Source organism: Aureobasidium melanogenum (genome assembly GCF_000721775.1).
Source record: "Aureobasidium melanogenum CBS 110374 unplaced genomic scaffold scaffold_6, whole genome shotgun sequence".
NCBI lineage: Eukaryota > Fungi > Ascomycota > Dothideomycetes > Dothideales > Saccotheciaceae > Aureobasidium > Aureobasidium melanogenum.
In genome coordinates, this window is record NW_024470058.1 from 25,296 (window position 1) to 47,010 (window position 21,715).

The 21,715-nt window shown below is 50.7% G+C and overlaps 12 protein-coding genes across 12 annotated transcripts; 5 read left to right on the top strand and 7 right to left on the bottom strand.

Annotated features, from left to right (window-relative positions):
- Window positions 1-912: 912 nt before the first annotated feature.
- Window positions 913-1,863, top strand: M437DRAFT_44978 (uncharacterized protein; the record flags this gene model as incomplete). Its single annotated transcript, XM_041021004.1, has 3 exons — window positions 913-1,026; window positions 1,111-1,410; window positions 1,453-1,863. The coding sequence occupies 3 exons, from the start codon at window positions 913-915 to the stop codon at window positions 1,861-1,863; spliced, it is 825 nt and encodes a 274-aa protein (XP_040881075.1).
- An 821-nt stretch (window positions 1,864-2,684) lies between these two features.
- M437DRAFT_73911 (NAD(P)-binding protein) lies at window positions 2,685-3,752 on the bottom strand (the record flags this gene model as incomplete). The annotated part of the gene is made up of 1 exon (XM_041026129.1): window positions 2,685-3,752. One exon carries the CDS (start codon window positions 3,750-3,752, stop codon window positions 2,685-2,687), a length of 1,068 nt encoding a protein of 355 aa, XP_040881076.1.
- Window positions 3,753-4,812: 1,060 nt separating this feature from the next.
- M437DRAFT_82999 (NAD(P)-binding protein) lies at window positions 4,813-5,708 on the bottom strand (the record flags this gene model as incomplete). The annotated part of the gene is made up of 3 exons (XM_041027857.1): window positions 4,813-5,469; window positions 5,525-5,586; window positions 5,642-5,708. 3 exons carry the CDS (start codon window positions 5,706-5,708, stop codon window positions 4,813-4,815), a joined length of 786 nt encoding a protein of 261 aa, XP_040881077.1.
- A 318-nt stretch (window positions 5,709-6,026) lies between these two features.
- M437DRAFT_44751 (sorbitol dehydrogenase-like protein) lies at window positions 6,027-7,316 on the top strand (the record flags this gene model as incomplete). The annotated part of the gene is made up of 3 exons (XM_041020964.1): window positions 6,027-6,083; window positions 6,179-6,961; window positions 7,026-7,316. 3 exons carry the CDS (start codon window positions 6,027-6,029, stop codon window positions 7,314-7,316), a joined length of 1,131 nt encoding a protein of 376 aa, XP_040881078.1.
- Window positions 7,317-7,945: 629 nt separating this feature from the next.
- Window positions 7,946-8,920, bottom strand: M437DRAFT_64619 (DUF706-domain-containing protein; the record flags this gene model as incomplete). The annotated part of the gene is made up of 1 exon (XM_041024450.1): window positions 7,946-8,920. One exon carries the CDS (start codon window positions 8,918-8,920, stop codon window positions 7,946-7,948), a length of 975 nt encoding a protein of 324 aa, XP_040881079.1.
- Window positions 8,921-9,912: 992 nt separating this feature from the next.
- M437DRAFT_44930 (Aldo/keto reductase) lies at window positions 9,913-11,112 on the top strand (the record flags this gene model as incomplete). The annotated part of the gene is made up of 6 exons (XM_041020996.1): window positions 9,913-9,964; window positions 10,018-10,197; window positions 10,253-10,327; window positions 10,383-10,808; window positions 10,876-11,030; window positions 11,083-11,112. The coding sequence occupies 6 exons, from the start codon at window positions 9,913-9,915 to the stop codon at window positions 11,110-11,112; spliced, it is 918 nt and encodes a 305-aa protein (XP_040881080.1).
- Window positions 11,113-11,263: 151 nt separating this feature from the next.
- M437DRAFT_73916 (uncharacterized protein) lies at window positions 11,264-11,819 on the bottom strand (the record flags this gene model as incomplete). Its single annotated transcript, XM_041026130.1, has 3 exons — window positions 11,264-11,372; window positions 11,420-11,577; window positions 11,787-11,819. The coding sequence occupies 3 exons, from the start codon at window positions 11,817-11,819 to the stop codon at window positions 11,264-11,266; spliced, it is 300 nt and encodes a 99-aa protein (XP_040881081.1).
- A 1,006-nt stretch (window positions 11,820-12,825) lies between these two features.
- On the bottom strand, window positions 12,826-13,293 carry M437DRAFT_31808 (uncharacterized protein; the record flags this gene model as incomplete). Its single annotated transcript, XM_041019214.1, has 1 exon — window positions 12,826-13,293. A coding segment is annotated over one exon (468 nt), but the record flags the coding sequence as incomplete, so codon positions are not given.
- Window positions 13,294-13,314: 21 nt separating this feature from the next.
- On the bottom strand, window positions 13,315-13,479 carry M437DRAFT_26477 (uncharacterized protein; the record flags this gene model as incomplete). The annotated part of the gene is made up of 1 exon (XM_041019101.1): window positions 13,315-13,479. A coding segment is annotated over one exon (165 nt), but the record flags the coding sequence as incomplete, so codon positions are not given.
- A 1,825-nt stretch (window positions 13,480-15,304) lies between these two features.
- M437DRAFT_64622 (BING4CT-domain-containing protein) lies at window positions 15,305-16,957 on the top strand (the record flags this gene model as incomplete). The annotated part of the gene is made up of 1 exon (XM_041024451.1): window positions 15,305-16,957. The coding sequence occupies one exon, from the start codon at window positions 15,305-15,307 to the stop codon at window positions 16,955-16,957; it is 1,653 nt and encodes a 550-aa protein (XP_040881084.1).
- A 699-nt stretch (window positions 16,958-17,656) lies between these two features.
- Window positions 17,657-18,793, bottom strand: M437DRAFT_73919 (uncharacterized protein; the record flags this gene model as incomplete). The annotated part of the gene is made up of 3 exons (XM_041026131.1): window positions 17,657-18,140; window positions 18,196-18,438; window positions 18,492-18,793. 3 exons carry the CDS (start codon window positions 18,791-18,793, stop codon window positions 17,657-17,659), a joined length of 1,029 nt encoding a protein of 342 aa, XP_040881085.1.
- Window positions 18,794-19,420: 627 nt separating this feature from the next.
- M437DRAFT_83007 (asparagine synthase) lies at window positions 19,421-21,625 on the top strand (the record flags this gene model as incomplete). Its single annotated transcript, XM_041027858.1, has 3 exons — window positions 19,421-19,631; window positions 19,699-20,162; window positions 20,213-21,625. 3 exons carry the CDS (start codon window positions 19,421-19,423, stop codon window positions 21,623-21,625), a joined length of 2,088 nt encoding a protein of 695 aa, XP_040881086.1.
- Window positions 21,626-21,715: the final 90 nt, after the last annotated feature.

Sequence of the window (21,715 nt, forward strand, 5' to 3'; positions counted from 1 at the left end):
CTTCTCACAACAAACATCTGTGTTCAGCGATCCTGGCGTCTCCTTTGTGGGACTGATCGGTCGATTGCTGTCCAGCTCGACGTTTATGGAGCCATCAGATTATTGTGATGTCAATTTTCCGGTCGACAGATTTGAGAAGAATATGGCCCTGGGACAGCACCTGAGCTCGCTCCGGCTGAGCTCGGTGTGTAACCTTGGTCAAGAGCGTCATATTCCTGATCCCTTCGCTGAGGCCGTCGGCTTGTGAAGTTGGGGAAAAACCATGACCTGCTTACATCTTGTGATATACAGAAGTGCTTTGAAATGTTGTACGTACAGTTTTTGACGCGCTCAAAAGTGCAGGCGCCAAACACGCAGTCAAGACGAGTTGCAAGGGACAAGCCACTCGTCGTCTTCTTGCGTCTTGTGTCGCGTGCTGCTGCTTCCACTTTTCCTCGGTGTAAATATTGCATCAACTTGTACCTGGCTATTTTGTTGCTACAATCACATGCAAAATGCTTGTTTCCCAGGCCGGATCTGCAGAGCGGGTCTGGATCTCTTGCGGCAGGAACAAACGCCAGTTCTCTTGATCTCACTCAAGTGGCCGTTCTGGCGTGACTTCCGTTGGTGGCTCTCATGACGTTGACTCGTTGACTCGTTGCTCCTTCCGCCAGTCCAAACTTGGACCATTGCCTCTGTATCCAACGCGTCGTCTCTTGCCAGTCTTGTACCATGCACATATTCTTCTACTGTCATCGCCGTGCCCAGTGAAGCGGCGTTCTCATCGTCATTCTTCTTGAGCCCCGCCGTCATCCCAACTGTGTCACGCTGAAAAAAAGACTTTACAAGCCCCGCACTCTGCACACCAGACTCAGACTCGAGTCGGCCTTTCGCATTCTTCCTCTTCTCGACCATCACGTCAAGTATCTAGCCATGGTACTCTTCCCGGCCCATCGTGCGTCTAATGGACAAACCGAACACTTAAGGGCCGCTCGCGCCACGGTTCAATCCAAAGTTCGCAATGACTGGGAATTTCCCGACGTCAAAGTCCTTCACGCCCCCCAGCCCGTCGCAACTATACCTGTCGCCTCCACCTCAGCTACTCCGAATGCAAGAGACCGCGTCAATGAGCACATCAGACATAATCCCACCAAGTTCCTGCAAGAGCAATCAGATCCCGTCAAAGCCACTGCATGGCGACCACGCTACTACAGCGACGGTGAAGACTCGGCCTCGGACAATGACGACGACAATGCCCCGCCTGCATACGATACTCCCGACTCGGTCGGCAGAGACCTCGAGGCCCGCAAAGAACGAAGACGCAGACGTCGTCAGCTGAGATTCGAGGATGAGATGAAGGAGAACATTGGCCTGGCCCATTGGAGCGCCCAGAGGAACACATGGACTGGTGCCGAAGATCGATCAGCACTTGTTCAACAGAATTCCTCCGCAGTGAAATTGTCACCTGGACAGCCGCAGTCTCCTCAGACCCCGTCACAAGCCCACGCCCCTTTCTCGTCGTCAACTCTTACCCAAGCGATTCCAGACACAGATTTGAGCATTCCTGTAGCCGAAGCACTCCTTCCCGGCGACCCCATCCGCGACCGCATAAATCAGAATGCCTATTCGGACATCTACACAAAGGTCATCCTGCAAGGTCGCACTCCTTCTATTCCAATCAGCCTCACAGACGTCACCCGATCCTTGGTACACGGCTGGAAAGAGGAGGGACAGTGGCCACCAAAGCCTACACCTGCAGAACCCAGTCTGGTCAAGAAAAATAGTCATGCACACATAAAAGGAGTGTTGAAAACACTGGGCAAACCATTTCTAAAGGGACAGGGAGTACCTGTTGAGAAGGGTACAGCACAAGGCCAGGCTTAGGCGGCCATTGTTGCACGATTCCCTGGACTCCCGGCTGCCTATCTTGAACACAAACCACATCGCGATGCTGATGATCAGGAAGAGTTCGCGATCAATGTACGCAAACCAAAGTACCTTCCTCTCAAAAATGTCCCTCGCATCAAACAACTCCCTATGCCTGCGGCTATAGCCAAGCTCGATCATCTTGCCCAATCCCTCCAAGGGCGTTCACATCAACGTTCGCATGAGGACTTGCAAGCTTTTACTCAAAGGCTGGACAAATTCCTTCCAAGAGGCAAACGTGAGCTTGATTCCGTCCATGAGATCCGGCTTGCCGCTCGTCGCAAGCAGCGACACGAGAGTGAAGCCGAATTCCAGACCAGAATGAAAGCTCATCACGCGAGAGTAACCATCGATAATGACCCGTTGTTCGATGAGGATGAAGAAGGGGATATGTTCGAGTTGAGAGCTTGTGACTTCTTCAAAAAGCTGCCTATCATACCTGAGAGGATCCGTAAAGGATGCGAAGGCCCGTATAAGTGGCGGTTCTGTTCGCAGAGAGCTCTGTTGTTCCATTTCGAGCGTATCGATCAGAGGAAGCGGAATATTGAGCTCAACAAGTCGATTTGGGACGACCTTACCTGGGGAGGCGCTGGATGATGTTGATGATGATGACGATGAACTTCCTCCATTCTGAACGTTCACTTTTCGTGGAGATTATCTTTTCAGGGCAGCGTAGGAGTCAAGGCATTCTTTTCTGTATCTTTTGGGCAAGGAGGAGCAAAATATTCATTCTCTTGTATGTCCATATAAACTGTCTCTATGCATTCGTCATTGTACATCTACAAAGAAGCCTTTTCAATCCTGCGACCAGTCTCATCAAACTCAATCTTCTTTCCACTGTTGAGCGACTCTTGCAAAGCACAACCAATCTTGACAGCCTGAACCGCACCGCTCAACTTGAAAGGCAACTTGGTATCATCCAAACAAGCCGCGGTAAACTCATTAGCCTCCCTCACAAACGCCTCGTAGAACCTTCCGTAGTAATCTCCAGGAATCTCTCTTCTGATTCCTGTCGGCTCGGACATTTCCACCAATGTACCGCTGGGGTTTGCGTTGACTGTCAGTTTCCCCTCTGTGCCGATAATCTCCGTCATATCGTGTTGACCTGCCGCCATCATTCTCGAAGAGTATAGGTATGCGATTTTGTTTCCATAAAACTCCACAACGCCCACGCCATTGTCTACATCTTTCCATTTCTTGAGCCCTGGCTGGACTGCCGTGACTCCTACCGCATACACACTTTTCACCAGTGTATCTTGCCCGAAGAACCACAGTGCCAAATCGATATCGTGGATATTGCAGTCGACGAAGATACCGCCAGAGAATTGAGCGTAATCGACGAAGAATCCTGACGGATCGAGTTTATCGCAGGTTTGGGAGCGGAAGATCGAGGGACGACCGATGGCGGCATTGTCCATACGGTTAAAGGCATCGCGGTAGGAAGCATCGAAACGACGGGAGAAGCCACAGAGCACCTTTAGGTCTGGCCGTTTGTTTGCTGCATCAACAACGCTTTGAGAGATTTCGACGGAAGTGCTGAGGGGTTTTTCGCAGAGGACGTGTTTGCCTGCGTTGATGGCTGCAATGGCTTGGGGTGCGTGGGCAGTAGTCACTGTAGCTACGACTACAGCTTCGAGACCTGGGTGTTTGAGCATCTCGTCGTAGTCGGAGTAAACAACCACGCCGGGGAGGTGAATAGCTGCCCATGCTGCTTCCTTGGGTTCAGGAGTGAACGCTGCAATGAGCTCTGCGCGTGGAGTGCGTTCGTGGAAGTTTAGGGCGTGGCGGGCGCCCATGCGTCCCAGGCCTGAGATGGCGACTTGGAGTTTGCGTTGCTGTGGTGGCATTGTGTCTTTGTGTGGAGTTTGAATTGATCGAACAGAGACAGAGGCAGAGGAAGAATTGAAGGTAAAGGAGGAGACAACCAGTGGTGGGTATGAACTTTTCAAGAAATATGGAAGTCTGTCTCCGAAACAAAGACACAGCAGAAACGCAAGAAGAGAGAAAGAGGAAAGAAATAAGGTCGATCAATAAGGGCAAGGGACCTGTACTGTACCGTCTTGCAGGTGTTGCATCAAAGGAAAGCCCTAACCTTCGACATCTTTCGGGCATAATTGCTTCCTTTGGACGTGAATGTCGGGCATACTTACTATCCTCGGACGTGGATGAGAAAGCTCCAAGAGCTTGCCCTCGCTCTACCTGCCTTAACAACCAAGAAACCAAAACCTGGAGATCCACCCGAGTGGTCACAAAGGACCCGGAGACCCCAATTTTCCTGCTCCTCTTGGTGACCTAAGAAAAGTATGAAGGATGGAGAGAAAGCCGAGCAAGAAGTTCAGGTCGAGCAGAAGCCGATATGCGGGGAGAGGTGGACCGATCTTGTTCGCCGCTTTCGGCTCTTTCGAGAGACTTTTTGGCAAAGGGCGGCGGAACATGTTTGAGTTGCCGATCATTGAGAGGTTTTGCCCGGTGTCTGACGGAGCATTCGAAGCAAGCGCAAATCGATATTGGCAAGCACCTATGTTTGACAGCGAATTCGAGTACTACAAGCAGCTGCCGAGGCTGTTCTTGCGCTCGTGGTGTTGTCATTGTGCTTACCATGATTGAGTCCTTGGGTCGATGGTTGGTATGTTGACCAGCTGGCCAAGGGGTTCGAGGCACGACTATCTTGACAACCTGCCCAACTGTCACAAGTCAAGTTCTTAAGAGTTCTATCTCTGATGCCGAGGCACAGGAAATGCATTCAAGTGACTTTGACAGAAGATGAAGAAATGTCACAGCGGCATTTGAACAGCCTTGTTGTTTATAGTGGTCTGTGCTTACAGCCTTCACCGAGCAACACAATCGCCATACTCGTACTCAGTAAGTGTTCAAAGAAATGTACAATGTGCATACAGAATGTATTATCTACCTAGCCATCCAACTGCCATCAACAGTCAAAATCTCACCACTAACATAGCCACTCGCTCTGCTGGCAAGGAACACAACAGGACCCTTGAAATCTTCAGGCTTGCCCCATCTGCCAGCAGGAATTCTCGCCATGATCTGTTCACTCCTCGTCTTGTCCTTCATCAAAGCATCGTTCATTTCTGTCGCAATGTAACCAGGCGCAATACCATTGACATTGATGCCCTTTGCAGCCCATTCGTTCGACAAGGCCTTTGTCAATTGCGCAACACCGCCCTTGGAAGCGGCGTACGCGGGTACTGTGAATCCACCCTGGAAAGACAGCAACGAGGCAATGTTGATAATAGCGCCTCTACGGCCGAATTGATCAGGTTCGCGGGAGAGCATGTGTGCGCCGACATCTCTGCATAGCGTGAACACCGAGTTGAGGTTTACGTTTAGAACTTCATCCCAGTCGTTGTCGGGGAATTGGTGTGATGGGTGTCGTCTTTGGATGCCGCCGCAGTTGAGCAAGATGTGGATTTGGTAGCCGTCTGAGACTACTTTCTTGACGAGGGCAGAAACGGAGTCGCGGGATGCGAGGTCGGCGGTGTAGATTTCGGCTTTGCGGCCGAGTTTTAGGATGGCTTCTCTTGTCGATTGGTTTGACTCGTCGCGCTGTGAGAACAACTTTGTCAGTGATAATTCGACTAACGGGGCACAGAGTATATACCTGTACTAGCAAGATGTCCGCGCCAGCCTCAGCGAGGGCAATGGCCATTGCCTGACCAATTCCTAGTCTTGTCGTCAGTCACTAGCAGAGAGGCCCTTCTCTGGAATAGAGACATACCGCGAGTACCGCCAGTGACCAGAGCAGTCTGGCCTTCAAGAGAGAAGAGCTGTTGTACAGAAGCCATGATTTGCTTGCGAGATGTGAAGGTATACAGAATCAAGAAAAAGATGAACAGAGTCAATCAACAGAGTATTATTGTCTCTCTACAATGCCGACGAGAAGGGGTCAACGTCACCCTTCCCCCTCTTCCGTTGCCGATAATGAGGGAAAAATGTGGGCAGAGTGGGGGAGCAGATGCCGACGCTCCACAGCCGATGCCTTGGATGACATTTGAAGTGTTATGTATTGATTGCTTGCCGCTGCATCTTTTTCTCTTCCTCATCTATATACTGTTTGGTCGTGTGAAGCTTGCACTTGTTCTCATACTTCGTCCATCACAATCATGTCGTCGACACAAGTACAAGCCAGCGTCTTGCACGGCGCAAAAGACCTCCGCATTGTGAGTCTTGATCATCCGACGACAGTCATGTCTTGTGCATAGATAGACCATGCGGAAGTGCAACTAAGAGAATGACGGGCTGACCAAGATATCAGGAATCCCGCGACCTCCCTGCCCCCTCAGCAAATGAAATCCAAGTCGCAGTCCACAGCACCGGCCTCTGCGGCAGCGACCTGCACTACTACAACCACAACCGCAACGGCGACATCCTCGTTCGCGAACCCCTAACCCTCGGTCATGAATCCTCAGGCATCGTAACCGCCGTCGGATCCTCAGTCTCAAACTTCTCTGTCGGCGACAGAGTGGCTCTGGAAGTAGGCGTCCCTTGCGACCACTGCCATCGCTGTGAAGAAGGCCGCTACAACATCTGCAAAGACATGAAGTTCAGAAGCTCTGCAAAGAGTTTTCCGCATTTTCAGGGCACTTTGCAGGAGAGGATTAATCATCCTGCCAAGTGGTGTCATAAGTTGCCTGAAGCCATGAGTATGGAGTTGGGCGCTTTGCTCGAGCCTTTGGGTGTTGCTATCCATGCTTATCGCCGCAGTTTGATGCAACTCGGTCAGACTGCTTTGGTCTTTGGAGCTGGTGCTGTGGGATTGCTTGCTGCTGCTGTAGCCAAGGCAAAGGGAGCAAAGAAAATTGTTATTGCTGATATTGATGCTGGAAGGGTGGACTTTGCAGTCAAGAATGGATTCGCGCATCATGGCTTTGTGGTGCCGATGAAGAGAGGAAAAGACACAGAAGAGAATCTTGCCATTGCAAGAGAGACTGCAGATGGTGTGGCTGCTGTTGCTGATGAGTCTGGCTCTGCAATCGGCGAGGTCGATGTTGTGTTTGAGTGCACAGGCGTACCTACCTGCGTGCAATCAGCCATTTATGTAAGTCTACTCTTCGTCCCCATTCCCTCCTCCCGACACAGCATACTGACCACCAATACAACAGTCCACCAAGCCCGGCGGTCGTGTAATGCTCATCGGCATGGGCGTCCCCATCCAAACCCTGGCTATCTCCTCCGCCGCCCTCCGCGAAGTCGACCTCGTAGGAGTCTTCCGCTACGCAAACACATACCCCGAAGGCATTTCTCTCGTCTCCTCTCCCTCATGTCCTGACCTTTCTAAACTTGTAACACACAAGTTCAAGGGTTTGGACAATGCAGAGCAAGCCTTTGGCATGGCTGGAAGGACCAAAGACGACAAGGGCGATTTGGTGCTCAAGGTTGTGATTCAGAATTGAATGCGCATAAAAGGAGAAAAGCTGATTTTGGATGATACAAAAAGGTCATAGTCGATACTGCTGCCCGCAAGACATCGAAGCTGTAGACACATCCGACCTATATCGCCTTTTGGAAGTGCAAAATACTTTGGCATGGTGTCGCGAATTTTCTTGGTTGTATATAATAATTTTTTTTCTGTATCACATTGTCACAAAACAAACAAACACCGACGTGCAAGTTCCTCAAATTGTCCATAAATAGGCAGGGGACCTTCCGACAAAAGTCTAGCCCTACGCGAACAATGCGCAAGCTCGACAAAAGGCAGTGTGTTGCGCTTTTCGGCCCAGCTTGCCGCATTTTGCCTTCGGAAAAAGGTTCCCGTGTAGACAGTTGTTGGTCACAACACATCTCCGCCTATGAAGGCATTCAAGACTCAGGTCAGAACAGCGACAAGAGAGGTATCGTTTGCAGAAGAATATACAGAGAGCGAGCTTTGTATTTCCAGGGTCATTAGAGATAAAACGATATAAGAGTGAAAAGAAAATAACCAACGCCGACCACCGAATCCATCATGAGGTGGATTTATGATATCCATTCCATTTTCCGCTAAATCGACAGTGTTTCGTGAGAGCAAGAGTAGTGCAAGAATCTACCATCTGATGACCTTCTGAGGGAAGTATTCATCGATGAGCTCCATGTAGTACTCCTTGAGATCCTCGACCTTGGGAACATCATCAGACTTGGAGTAGAGATCGTAAGGGTTGAATGCTTTGACGGCAGCCAACATCTTCTCGTCCTTTTCGTTCATCATCCAGCGGTAAGCACCCTCCTTGTGCCAAGGGTAGAAGCTGTGGTAGCGGATCATGGCGAGTGCTTCATCGGGAAGAGTGCTTTGGTCCTTGACGACGTGGTATAGGTACTCGTCGTGACCCCAGCTGATCATGACATTGTCAAGTCCACAGCCAGGAGTGTAGATGCCGTGCTCGGTGCTGTAGATGGGGTCTTTGCTGTCGGGGTTGTTCTCGAAGGTGCCTGGGTAGATGATGCGATCGTCGAACTTGCAGCCGACAACAAAAGTATCGCCAACAACATCCCATTGGCCCTCTGCATCGAAGAAGAACAGAAGCTTGCCCAAGTCGTGGATGAGACCGGTCAATTGGAACCAGCGAGGCTTGCCATCACGACGGATGGCCTCGGCAGATTGAAGCAAGTGCTCGATTTGAGACAGCGATGTGTCAGGGTCAGATTCATCAATCAATGTGTTCAATCTCTCCATAGCTTGCCAGATGGTCATCTCGGCACGAGTCTTGCTGTGGAAGCGGTTGCGAGCACGCAGGTTGTAAGCGACTGTCTGCTTCTCATGTTGCTCCTTGTAAAAGTTCTTGACGCGATCGCAGGCATCCTCGTAGTTGCGGAATTGCTCCTTGTCCTTGTCGGCATCGAATTGTGATTTTTCGTAAATGTCCTTTTCTTCTTGGGTGGCGGTGCCGTTCTTGACTTTTAGAGCGGCCTTGAGGACGTTGACTTCGTCGATGTTGTCAGAAGTTGCCTCTAGTGCAAGACCATCTCTGTGGTCGTTGAAGTTCTCAGCAACATTGGGCTGCTCAAGTGCGATGGGTGCCATGTTGACCGATGTGTATGTGATTTATGCAAAGTGTTGTGCTCAGAGTATAACAAGAGTTGATGCTTTTGATATTTCTGAGGAAGAGGAAAAGATATGAGATTGACCAGAAAGACAGATTGCGATGATGACCAAAACAAGAGACGAGGAAGAAGCGACTGTCTTTTAACTACCTTTTCTCGGGGACATGTTTCCTACCTTCGGCTTCTCCTTCTATGATCTTGCACTCTCCACCACTGACTGACCACCACTCTGGGGCCCCATTATTTTCCCCCAGCAGTCTAACCTCAACCGCCGACACTTACCCTATCTGGAAAGTCTGGACTGATCTCAAGCACAAGGCAATGCCCTGGCGGCGAACAGTTTCAGTAAGCAAACCCGTGATTCTTCGCCGGATGAGCTACAAACAAGGCTGTCTTGTCTCCCATCAACAATGACAAGTTGTTCGAAGCCTGTTGTACTTTGATGCTGGGCATCACCCTCTGCGGATCATCTTGCCTCCTAGGTCGAAGCTAAATCCTTCGTCGGCAGAACTGTCGGAGCGACTGCCAACGATTCTTGATCTCATGACGACGAGGGTCAGAGAGTACGTGTCTCCGATTGGATGAAGATGCCAGCCACTCTCTCAGATTTTTCCGGGACCCACCATCGGACTGCAACTTGCCTCTTTGGACGGGGGAAGCCCCCTGCACAGAGAGACAGCCGGAAAAAGGTATCAGCGAGAGGGCTAAGGTGCGGCGTCTCATGCTCTTGGCAAGAGCAGCATTTGCCGATCTCCACGTTCTCGAGTGCTCGGGTCAATCTTCTCACGAGCTCGAGCAGAAACAGGGCATGACATGGAAGAAAGTGGGGGAGGGGTGCAAGCTGTATCCAGCTTCAAATGCCGATGGAGCTCGATTTGAACAAAACAACATTCTTCTTTACTGAAAATGAATCCTCAACTTGCAAACTTCATCCTTAAGAAGACTCCGGACTTTATACTGCATCCCAAAACAATGTCTGATACCGAATTTACTCTCAACACTGGCGCTAAGATTCCTGCTCTCGGTATGTTTAGTTATTGTTCCCTCAGCTTGACGTGTAGACTGAGCTTGAAACAGGTCTGGGAACATGGCAGTCTGCTCCCGGTGAGGTCAAGAATGCTGTTTCGCACGCTCTAAGGGTCGGCTACAAGCACATTGACGCTGCTTACGTCTACGGTAATGAAGATGAAGTTGGTCAAGGTCTGGCCGAAGGCTTCAAGTCGGGCATCAAGCGCGAGGATATCTTCGTTACCACCAGTGAGTATCTCAAAAGTGACCGGAAAATTACAGTCGAACTGACATCATTCTGTAGAGCTTTGGTGTACATATCACTCGCGGGTAGAGGAGAACCTCGACCTCAGTCTAAAATCCCTGGGTCTTGATTACGGTGTGTCACTCCGCTTTTCTCTACTCTACAAGCAGGAGCTGACAATCAACAACAGTCGATTTGTACCTTATGCACTGGCCAGTCCCCATGAACCCAAATGGCAACGACCCAAAATTCCCCAAACTCCCCGACGGCTCGCGCGACCTCGACAAGTCCTGGTCATACACCCAAACCTGGAAAGAAATGGAAGCTGTGCTCAAGACCGGCAAAACAAAGGCCATCGGTGTCGCCAACTTCTCTGTCCCTTTCCTGGAAGAATTGATGAGGGAAGCCAAAGTCACTCCCGCTGCTAACCAGATTGAAAACCACCCTTATCTTCCTCAACAAGAGATTGTGGATTACTGCAAGGAGAAGGGAATCTTGATTACTGCATACAGTCCTTTGGGTAGTACTGGTTCGCCTCTGTTCCAGGAGAAGGAGATTCAAGAGGTTGCGAAGAAACATGATGTCTCGCCTGGTACTGTTCTCTTGAGTTACCACAGTAAGTCGTCCCTGAGTCTATCCTCTGCCACAGGAGCCCGCGCTGATATATTTCACTCGTACAACAGTCGCTCGCGGTAGTTCTGTCATTCCCAAATCGGTGACACCATCGCGTATCGAGGAGAACATGAGATTGATCAAGCTCGACTCGGATGATGTCAAGGCACTCGACAACATCTCAAAGACACACCCGCCCAACCGCTTTGTGTATCCTGCCTTTGGCGTAAGTATCGTCCTGGCTTATACTCCTGCAGTTGCTGATTCTGTTTTCTTAGGTCAACCTCGGTTTCCCAGACAAGCAATAAACGATGTGAATGCTTTTGCGACGAAACGTAGAATAGGAAGGAAGGCCGTACCAGGGATAGAGAATGTAGCCGAGGGCGCAATCATGATAATACCAAGCCAACTTTTCGTGCTTCGAGTGCATGTCGGCATGTTGTCGTGTAATCTTCATATTCATTTCTTGATGTCCTTCAATGCTTCCTCCAGTACTTCTTTCAGCTGCTCGTTTCTGCGCACGAGCAACAGTACATCCTTGACATCCACTGTCTCTCTACCGGCGTGCCTGGACTTTTATCAGCAAGAAAGGCGAGAAGGAAAGGTAATACTCACTTGGCAAATGCTTCCAAGTCAGCACCGGAAGTAAGTATCTGAGACCACACCAGCTCTGTCAAAGCACCGATGAACTGAGGAGTGGCGTTGAGATCTTGGTCAAGGGATATGGCGTCAATGATTGTGCCGATGCTGTACCAGAGGGCGGATTTGAGACGCTGGTTTTGGAAGAAGGTCAGAAGATCGTAGATAATATTTGTGACAGAGAAGAGAGGAGGAGGAGGAACCAGGATCAGTGATGATGATGACGATTGTGATGGCATTCGATGATTCTCGGTGATGGCATTGGTATACCTAGAAGGCGAAACGCGAAAACCAATAGCGGTGGACGCGGACTGCTGCCGGAACGGAAAGACGAAAGACTCACATCGGCTTTGTCGTTTGCATCTACATCTGCCATTTTCTCTGGCCTGACCTTGCCGGACTATCTTGTTGTGTCGTGTAATTTTCCTAGGTTCAAGAGTTAAGCAATCAAGGTAGATTCCCGACGCGTTGTTCGCTTGCATAGTTGTGCATCTGCATAACGCGGCGCATAAAGCACGTAGCACAACATCGATCTTCCGGCATGAAGAGACAACTGCGATAGCCTACTCCATCTCAAATTGCTGACATTTATCTCTTCAGTCAAGGAGCAGATACCCAGCGCTTGAGACGGCGACTCGCGCGGAACGATGCACATGACTTTGACTGTCTGGTCGTTGCTCGGAATGGGCTTGATCTTGTTCGTTTGCTGACAGATTCGATATGGCATTACCTACTTTCTTGTTTCGATCAGTCTTGATCATAACACAAACGACAGACGTTCTGAACGCTAACACAGCCAATCCACTAGCCTTATTTCAAGTCTTCAAAACTTGAAGAAGGCGTCTCCAGGCGATCACAACGAGGAGAGTTAGGAAGATATGACCAGGGTCATACGTACAACCATGACTTTTGCCCATGTTTCTGTCGTTTCTACCCGTAGCATCACTCAAATTTTCATTTTAACCATCAAGAGACGTCGATAAGATCAGGGAGAATGTAAGAGAAGGCTCATGAACTGTTTGGAATGATCTTGGCAGCAAAAACAAGATTTGTCAAGGCAGACGCCTCAAATTACGAGCATCGAGATTTGATATTCATCTGGATGGTTGATCTCTGTTCGATGAGCCAACAGTTGTGTGAAGAGAATGGAGATATGCAAGAAAAGTGATGTATTTTCAATCTTCTAGAGTCTAACGAAGCAATGATTCTAGTATGTACAATGAATGCTTATGCAAAAAAAGTGACAATAGTGGTATATAGCGAATGTGTGGTTCAAACGATGACGCTTGCAATGCAGAAATAAGCAGAACAAATGCTGAAAGAAGTGATCGAAAGCAGATCAAATCCATGCTAAAGGCTCTCTCCAGGAGAAGCGCTTAGTTGTACTCCCAAGCAGCAGGAGTGTTGGAGTCGGCGATTCTGAAAGCAAATCCAGTGCAAGCAGAAGCATCCTTAGCAATGGCAGCAGCGTAGATAGCGTAGTCACCATCACCAGGGCAGGCAAGCCAGTCGTCACCCTGGAACTGGATGTGCTCACCGTTCTGGGCAACACTGAAGCCCTCAACCATGGAGCCAGCAGCGCCAGTGGAGGCAGAGTGAGGGGCAGTGAAGCGCAAGGTACCGTCAACGGCAACGTAGACCTGCTGGCCACCAGGGACGATGGTGTCGAGGCTGAGCGTGTTGTCACCACCAACGAATTGGGTAGAGGTGGTGTTGGGGCATGCAGAGCCGACGACATCAGGACAGTAGGTCTTGGAGTCCTTCAAGAGCCAGAACTTGCCGCCATTAGCGTTGACAGAAGCGTACTGAATGTTGGAGCCAGAGTGGATGGCAACACCGCCAAAGGCACCCGAAGGAGCAGAGCGCTTGTCGAAGGGGTTCTCGCCCAGGCAGGCAGCGTAGTCGGCGGCACACTGGGCCATGTTGGCAGAGAGGCCGTCAGGGCCACGAGTGGTTCTGCAGGTGTTGTATGCATCCTCACAAGCACCCTTGCAGGCGGCGTTGTCGGCAGAGCATTGGGCCTGGTTGGCGGAGAGGCCAGTGACGGGGTCGCTGGCACGGCAGGCGTTGTCCTTAGCGACACAGCCAGAGGCAGCGGGCGAGGAAGAGGCAACAGGGGCGGCGAAGGCAGAGGAAGCCAGGGCCAAAGAGGAGAGGATCATGGAGGTTCTCATTTTGATGGTGGTTGTGTTTGTTGTTTGGTTGTGTGAAGGGTTGTTGAGAAGAGGATAGTAGTGAAGATGATTGTTGTGAAGATGGTTGTTGTGATGATGGAGTTGGATGGGAGGTCAAGCAGGAGTCTTATATATCCTTTGAGGTATTGCAAGATCTGTGTGACGACACGGCTGTCACCTACCTCTGTGTCTACAATCACATAGAGATCTACATTGTATACGAGGGTGATTCTAAAACCAGCAGATGAAAATAGAAAAGCATGTGGCAAGATAGATGATGTGCAAACCGTCAGTGGGTGTTCGCAGAGCCGACTCGGCACTGACCAGAGGCTAAAATGATGTCGGCCAAGGAGGTAAGGCCGTTTGATGGGGTCCGCCTAAGCTTATTGAGCCTTCGGAGAAATGGTCCTGAAACTGTATACTTCATCCGCTTGTATGCAGCAGTTGAGTATGAATTAGATCTGGAACGATTGTGCGCCAATCCTTCATTGTTCTGCTATACGCTCGTGAGACGCTGGACTACAGCATGTTTGGAAGCACTTGATTCGATTGCAATCGTAGAAAGACGAAAGACATCCGGGTTATCCAGAGTTAGAGTTTTTGCATGTTGCTTGGCAGCTTAGCTAGATGAAACGTGGGGTCCCATTTGCTATTATTAGCATACGGTGACCGCCTCCACATTGCGGGCCGAGCTCGTAACACTTTTCCGACAAGATCTTCTTTTCCACCTACGTGATGTGAGTGTCTAGGACGAAGATCCTCGTAAATGTCCCATCGTTATGTAACGTGGTAGTGGATGTCATTGAGACGCGAGAAGAGTGTATCCTGATATAACAGCAGAAGTGGAGTCCAAGTCGTATCGGATGAGGGCATCTCAGAGAATGTTGTTGAGATTGAGGGTGCAATGTAAGGCGAGACAAAACACATCCTGTCATGACGATCCCCCTTGGTCACACTTTGAGTGATTGCAGTGGGAGAGTCGTGTCAGTGATGGCCCTCTCAGACTATGCAAGGCGGCCCTTGAGAAGCACAGCAGAGTGTGACTGATTGAAACTGAAGACGTGCGTAGCATCTCAGGGGTGCTTTCGGATGACCCTTGTGTGGAGCAGAAATGCAAGTGGCATGGTCACGCTGGACAATACGAGGACCTAGTGATGAAGCTGCCTCCTGAAAGTGGACTATGAGACGGTGCATAATGCTAGTGAATTGCAATCAACGACCATCGCACATGGACATCTGCTGGTTTACGAGACGTCGCAGCGCTAGGTGAGATTGCAAGCAGGTATCGGTCAGTCTCATGGATCACAGCGTGAAGGCGCAGGGAGATCAAGGAGAAGGAAATGGTTTACGAGATGATGACACAGAAACCGTCGATAGGGCAGTCACCATGGGGTGTGCCATGTATGCAACATGCGCAACTGATCGTAGACAAGACGTTGACTACCTAGAGGGATTAGAGAAAGATCGAGTCAATGTCGTGAAGCTCCTTGAGCTCTTGGGGAGTAAGGATTTGACGGCGATAAGATCGGAGTTAGCAGTGCCAAGATGTTCCTGTCAAGAAATTCTAGGAAGGCGCAACCAAAAAAGTTGGCGGCCAAACCAGCAGAGAACAAGCACTTTTGACGCGCAACAAACGGAATGACTGTTTAGGAGAAGGAAAGACAGGAATATACACGCGACCGCAATCATGGCATCTTCATCGAACCATACCGCCCTCGCCGAGCGACCGACGACAGCACCAACAAAAGCTCGCGGACCCACAGCACCCATCGACCCAGACGCCGCCGAGATCAAGAGACGCGCCCTCGTAGCGCAAAAGCAGTATGGCAGAGGCGATAAGATTTCCACCCGCGGAATCCAAGACCGAAAACTGCGCGGCAACTTGAGAGCGCTCGAGAACAAGTACAAGGACGCCGCCGTCAAGGCAAAAGACGCCGAGATCCTGCTCGAGAACACTGCTGGCTTCCTAGAGACTGAGGGCGAGCTTGAGAGGACGTACAAAGTCAGACAGGATGAGATCCAGAGCGAGGTTGGCATTGAGACGGCAAAGAAGGGCTTCGAGTTGAGGCTGGACGGCATGGGCCCCTACAACGTCGACTACACGCGCAACGGTGTGCACATGCTGCTTTCTGGTCGCAAAGGTCATGTCGCCACCATGGACTGGAGAAAGGGAAAGCTGGGCTGTGAGCTGCAACTCGGCGAGACTGTGCGCGATGCAAAGTGGCTACACAACAACCAGTTCTTCGCCGTCGCCCAGAAGAAATACGTCTACGTCTACGACCACCAGGGTGTTGAGATTCAGACGTTACAAGACCACATTGATGTCACACACATGGAGTTCCTGCCCTTCCACTTCCTCCTTACCACCATTGGAAACGCAGGCTGGCTCAAATATCAAGACACCAGCACCGGCAAACTCGTCGCTCAGATCCCCACAAAGCAAGGTGCCCCTACTGCTTTTGGCCAGAACCCTCACAACGCCATCCTACATGTCGGTCACCAGAACGGAACAGTCAGCATGTGGTCTCCCAACGACCAGAAGCCTCTCGTCAAAGTCCTTGCACACAGAGGCCCCGTGAGATCATTAGCCATGGACAGAGAAGGACGCTACATGGTCTCGACCGGCCAAGACTCCAAAATGTCCGTCTGGGATATTCGCATGTTCAAAGAGGTAAACAACTACTTCTTGCGCTCTCCTGGCTCCTCCGTCCACATCTCCGACACAAACCTCACAGCCGTGGGTTGGGGCACTCAAACAACAATCTGGCGCGACCTCTTCAACAAGAATCTCAACGACCAAGTCAAAGTCCAAAGTCCCTACATGGCCTGGGGAGGCGAAGGTAATCGCATCGAACGCGTCCGCTGGTGCCCCTTCGAAGATATCCTCGGCATTTCTCACAACAAAGGCTTTTCCTCTGTCATCGTCCCCGGCGCCGGAGAAGCCAACCCAGACAGTCTCGAAATCTCCCTCTACGAAAACACAAAACAGAGACAAGAACGCGAAGTCAAGTCCTTGCTCAACAAACTGCAACCAGAGATGATCTCCTTGGATCCAGAGTTCATCGGTCAATTGGATCGTGCATCGCATGCTCAGCGTGAACAAGAAAGAGATCTAGACAGAAAACCTGAGGATCCTCTTGCCAAGATTAAAAACAGGGGTAGAGGCAAGAACAGCAGTTTGAGAAAGTATTTGCGTAAGCAGGGTTCGAAGAACATTATTGATGAGCGTAAAGTCAGGATTCAGGAGTTGAGGAAGGAACAGGCAAAGAGGAATAACAAGGCTAGACAGGGTGAGGTCGAGTTGGGTCCTGCGCTTGCGAGATTTGCTAGAAAGGCTTGAGCGAGGGAGAGAGGGGAGACAGAAGAGCATTGTTCGGTTTTGCATATGCTTCGGCGATCTATGGCGTTCTTTCAAGATGGAGTTGGGAAAAGTGTGAGATATGAAATGGCGTTCAGGGAAGAGCAGCTCGCAGTGTAGCTGCAACAAAGGCATCAACAGGCTAGGATCTTCGATGATCAACATAACAAATTACTGGTTACAACTTTGCTCCCAAATCTTCCTCACCTTCCCCATCTGCTTGCCTTTCAGCAGTAGGCCACTCCTCAAAGTCTTTAGACGGATTGGCGTCGTCGATATCAGGCAAGTCTATAATGAGTAGGCTATATCTAGTGCGGACCGCAGGATGTAACGATAGGAATGCAATCATGATGTTCGCGTTCGCTGACCGCTGTCTTCATTCTTCGGTGACCATATTGCATTGTAGTTGTGAACTTCGGCCGGTCAAGGTCTGATTGGTCGCCTCACGAGACATGCTACACCATTCCTTAGGTTACGAGCTACATAGCAACGCAAAATCAAAGATTGAGCGATAAGAATCGACGTACTTGGTGTGACATGTGTATCATTTCTGATGATTGATCAAGAACAATCATAAGAGTAGGGAGGCTAAAATACAGGAAAAGATGGATATGCCCAATCCAGGTAGTACAGAAAGAACGACATAGATGCAATGCTCAGATGCTGAGGGAAAGAAAAAGATTACTTTCTTCTGTTCTGCTGCATGGCCAGGATCTGGACCATGCGAACGAAGATGTTGATGAAGTCGAGCTCAAGGCTGATGGACTCGTTGACGGGGTCACGCTTGATCAGACCGCGCTCGCTGAGACGGGCGTGGTGCAGGACCTTCTGGACGTCGTAAAGGGTGAAGCCACCGAAGACGACAAGACCACCGTAGAGCCAGATGTTCTCAGAGAACATGAGAGCACGGGTGGCGGTGGCGGGAAGGACCAGAGGAGCAAGACCGGAGAGAGCGACAACAGCGACACCAGCAAGGAGAGGGCCACCGATGTAAAGGTACTTGTCGGTCTTGGCAGTGGCACCAACAAAGGCAATGCTGCCCATCAGACCAACAGTGTAGAGACCGGCACGGGCGAGGATGGCGGGGTTGTAGAACATGAGGGGAGACAGGAGAGCGGCTTGGGTCAGGTTGAAAGCGGTCCAGAGGGCGTACTTGGCGACGTAGCTGCAGGTGGAGGTCAGCACAGAGTTTGAGAGATGGTAGACGCAAGACAACTCACTTCTCAGGAGGGCACATGCGAGTACCCATCATGGTACCGATAGAGCCAACAAGACCGATACCAAGAATCAACCAGGGGTTGGCAGCCATGAGACGGTAGCTCCATCCGTTCGAGTGAAGAGCGCGAGCAGCGATACCGATGATGCCGATGCCGAGACCAGTGTGCAGGAAAGTGTCGTTCAAGTAGGAGCGTTCAAATGGGGGCATGCCGCCATCTTCTCTGGTTTCGCGGTTGAAGACGAGGCTGGGGACAAGTCAGCATGGGTGTTGAGCAGAGGGTGGATGATGGCCACTCACTTGATGGCAACGAGGGTACCGCCGAAGATGGCACCGCCATAGAGAAGACGCTGGGTGAGGTTTCCAGAGGCAGCAGGGTTGGGGAATGCGCCAGCGGGTTGTTGGTAGCCACGGCGGAACGAGTTTTGGAAGGCGGCGCGGAAGGTGTTTCGTGATGAGGCAAACTTGGTGGTGAAGCTGGACGTCTTGGGAGCCTTCTTGATGGGTCCTTGGTGGAATGCGCGGAAAGCCGAGGATGCGATGGGTGTTGTCTGCTTGAGCGCAGCTGTGACCGCGAACGGTCTGCGCATCAGGAACGCCATTGTGTGATGTTGGTTGTTGTAGGTTGTCTGAGTGCAGAGACAGAAACTCGACTATGAGACGACGCAACTTCAGTCTCTCGCTCTCCCCACGCGCGCCCTCCTCGGCATGACGAAATGCCGACCGCATCGATCCAAAGCAGCAATCGCCCGCTCACCAATCACAGCCAGCACGACCCCGAATCTTCCAGACCCCTCCATGATCCCATCTTGCTTCTGCCTGTTGTGCCCCGTCTTGTTTCTTGCACGATCCCGTCTCGCTTTATCTTGTGCTGCTTGCTTTAGGTACAAGTGACCAGTGCCACGTTCCTTGCAGACTCCTCTATCAACATCCACCACCTTACGACTGGCTGGAAATCTTGCGATAAGTATTCTATCCCGCTGCTGAAACACCTTCCGAGGTGTTCCAAACTTGGGTAATCGCGATAACGGTAGGTTCGCTCCGTCCCAAATCAGTTGCATCACTATTATTTGTCCAAGTCTTCAACCACGCCCATCTTTCCCTGTTCCTGTCCCTCTTCCTGTTCTTCCGTTTCTTCCTCCTCTTCCCACCCCTGCTCTGCACTCTATTGCATCCTGGTCAGTTCTCGTACCTGCACCTACGCCACATTCTTTAGTCTTTAGGTCATCATGTGTGGCATATCTTGCATCCTTGCCCTACAGCATTCCCATCACAAGCTTCCAGATGTAGCCAAGCTCAACAAGCCTATTCCTGGTGTTCAAACAAACGGTGACACAGATCACACAAAGCTTGCCGTCGAGCTTGATGCTTCTCTTGACCAGATCAAACACCGCGGACCCGACTCTCGCGGCCAGTGGATCAGCAATGACAAGCGCGTTGGTCCTCTGATCTCATTTACCCTGTCTTCACTTTCTTCCCAACTCCCACTAACACCATAATTCCGCAGCTTTTGGTCATGTTCGTCTAGCCATCAATGACCTGTCACCCGATGGTATCCAACCTTTCCATGACAATGATCGCACCGTCCATGCCGTCGTCAATGGCGAATTCTATGACTACGATAACATCCGCAAAGACCTCGAAGCCAAGACAGACTACAAGTTCCGTGGTCGTTCAGACTCGGAACTCGCCATTGCTCTGTACAAGTACTACGGTCTCAACTTCCTTCATCACCTGAGAGGCGAGTTTGCCTGTGTCATCTTTGATGAGTCGCAGCAGCTCTTGATTGCAGCCAGAGACAGATACGGCATCAAGCCGCTGTTCTGGACTGTCCAAGACGGACGTTTGCTGATTGCGGCCGAGATCAAGGCTTTCTTGCCTTTGGGCTGGAAACCCGAGTGGGACGTCAAAAGTCTACTCGATGCTGGCTGGAATCACGATGAAAGAACTCTATTCAAAGGCATTGCCAAGGTATGATGGGTGGAGTCAAGACAAAAGGGTGTCCTCTAATACAAGTCTAGGTCCGTCCTGGCCACTACCTCACCTGCCAATCTTTCGACCACATCGAACAGCGCCCTTACTGGGACATCAGCTACCCCGACAAACATGCAGTCGATCCACGTACCCCCGAAGAGATGATCGAGGGAGTCCGTCAACGCATGCTCGACGCCATCAAACTACGTCTCCGAGCCGATGTTCCCGTTGGAGTCTACCTCAGTGGTGGTATCGACTCGTCAGTAATTGCTGGAATGGTCACACATCTCGTCAAGGAGCAGGGAATAGCCATGGGCAGCGCAAATCCCACAGACCGCGTTTCGTGTTTCAGTATTGCATTCGACGAAGAGTCTGGCTTTGACGAATCCGCCATTGCCAATCGCACCGCTGAATGGCTCGGAGTGCGATACATTAAGAAGCACATGAATGAGGAAGAGCTGGCCAAGCGTTTTGAGGATGCTACTTGGCACTGCGAACACCACAACCCCGACTTCAACTTTGTCGGCAAGTATGCACTTTCAGAAGTTCCTCAAGAAGTCGGATTCAAGGTTGTTCTGACTGGTGAGGGCGCCGACGAGAATTTCGCCGGCTACCCTCTGTATCTGCCAGACTATCTCCGCGAGTCTGACCTCAGTTGGACAAAGCACAACACACTGCCTGAAAGTGAGAGGGAGCACCAACTCGATCTCGCAGAAACGGCCGCCATCGACTACTACACTTCTGTTGGTGCTGATGTGTCAAATCGAGGTCCATCTGTTGCACGCCGCATGCTCAATGACATTACTACTGTCAGTAGTATGGCGGCTTTCCAGCTCGACATCTTTGCTCCTTGGACGAGTTGCTACGGTAAATGTGATCCCCAGGTCACAATTGCCAACAATGCCGATGGACGTGTTCGTAATCTGATCACTGACTCTTGGCATCCTCTCCATTCGGCGCAATATGTTTGGTCCAAAGGACATTTGGCCAACATTTTCTTGACATGTCTTGGTGATCGTACAGAGATGGCACACAGCATTGAAGCACGCACACCCTTCCTTGATCATCCGCTGACCGAGTATGTCAACAATCTCCCGCCATCAGCCAAGCTCAGGTGGGAGCCCGAAGCAAAGAGGTTCACCGAAAAGTGGGTACTGCGAGAAGCATCAAAGCCTTTTATCACAAAGGAGTTGTATGAACGCAAGAAGCACCCCTACTCTGCGCCAACAACTTGGCCCAAGGGTGGACCTCTGAACAAGCTCCTAGATAAACTGATCACTGAAGACAGCATCAAACAGTTGGGCTTCGTTGACTGGGAGAGATGCAAGGGGCTGACGGCTAGGGCGTTTGGTGAGAATGGTGACCCTATGGCAATGAGATATGCCATCGTCGTGGCTGAGTGGGTCATTCTGGGGCAGCGATTCGGTGTCGCAAAGGCCGAGAAGCCTGAGGGATATTGATAGCATGCGACGCCATGTAATGCAATGAGCTCGGTGGCTTCAATGTCCCACTCTCTGACTGCCTCACAGTAATGGATGCATCAACTTAAT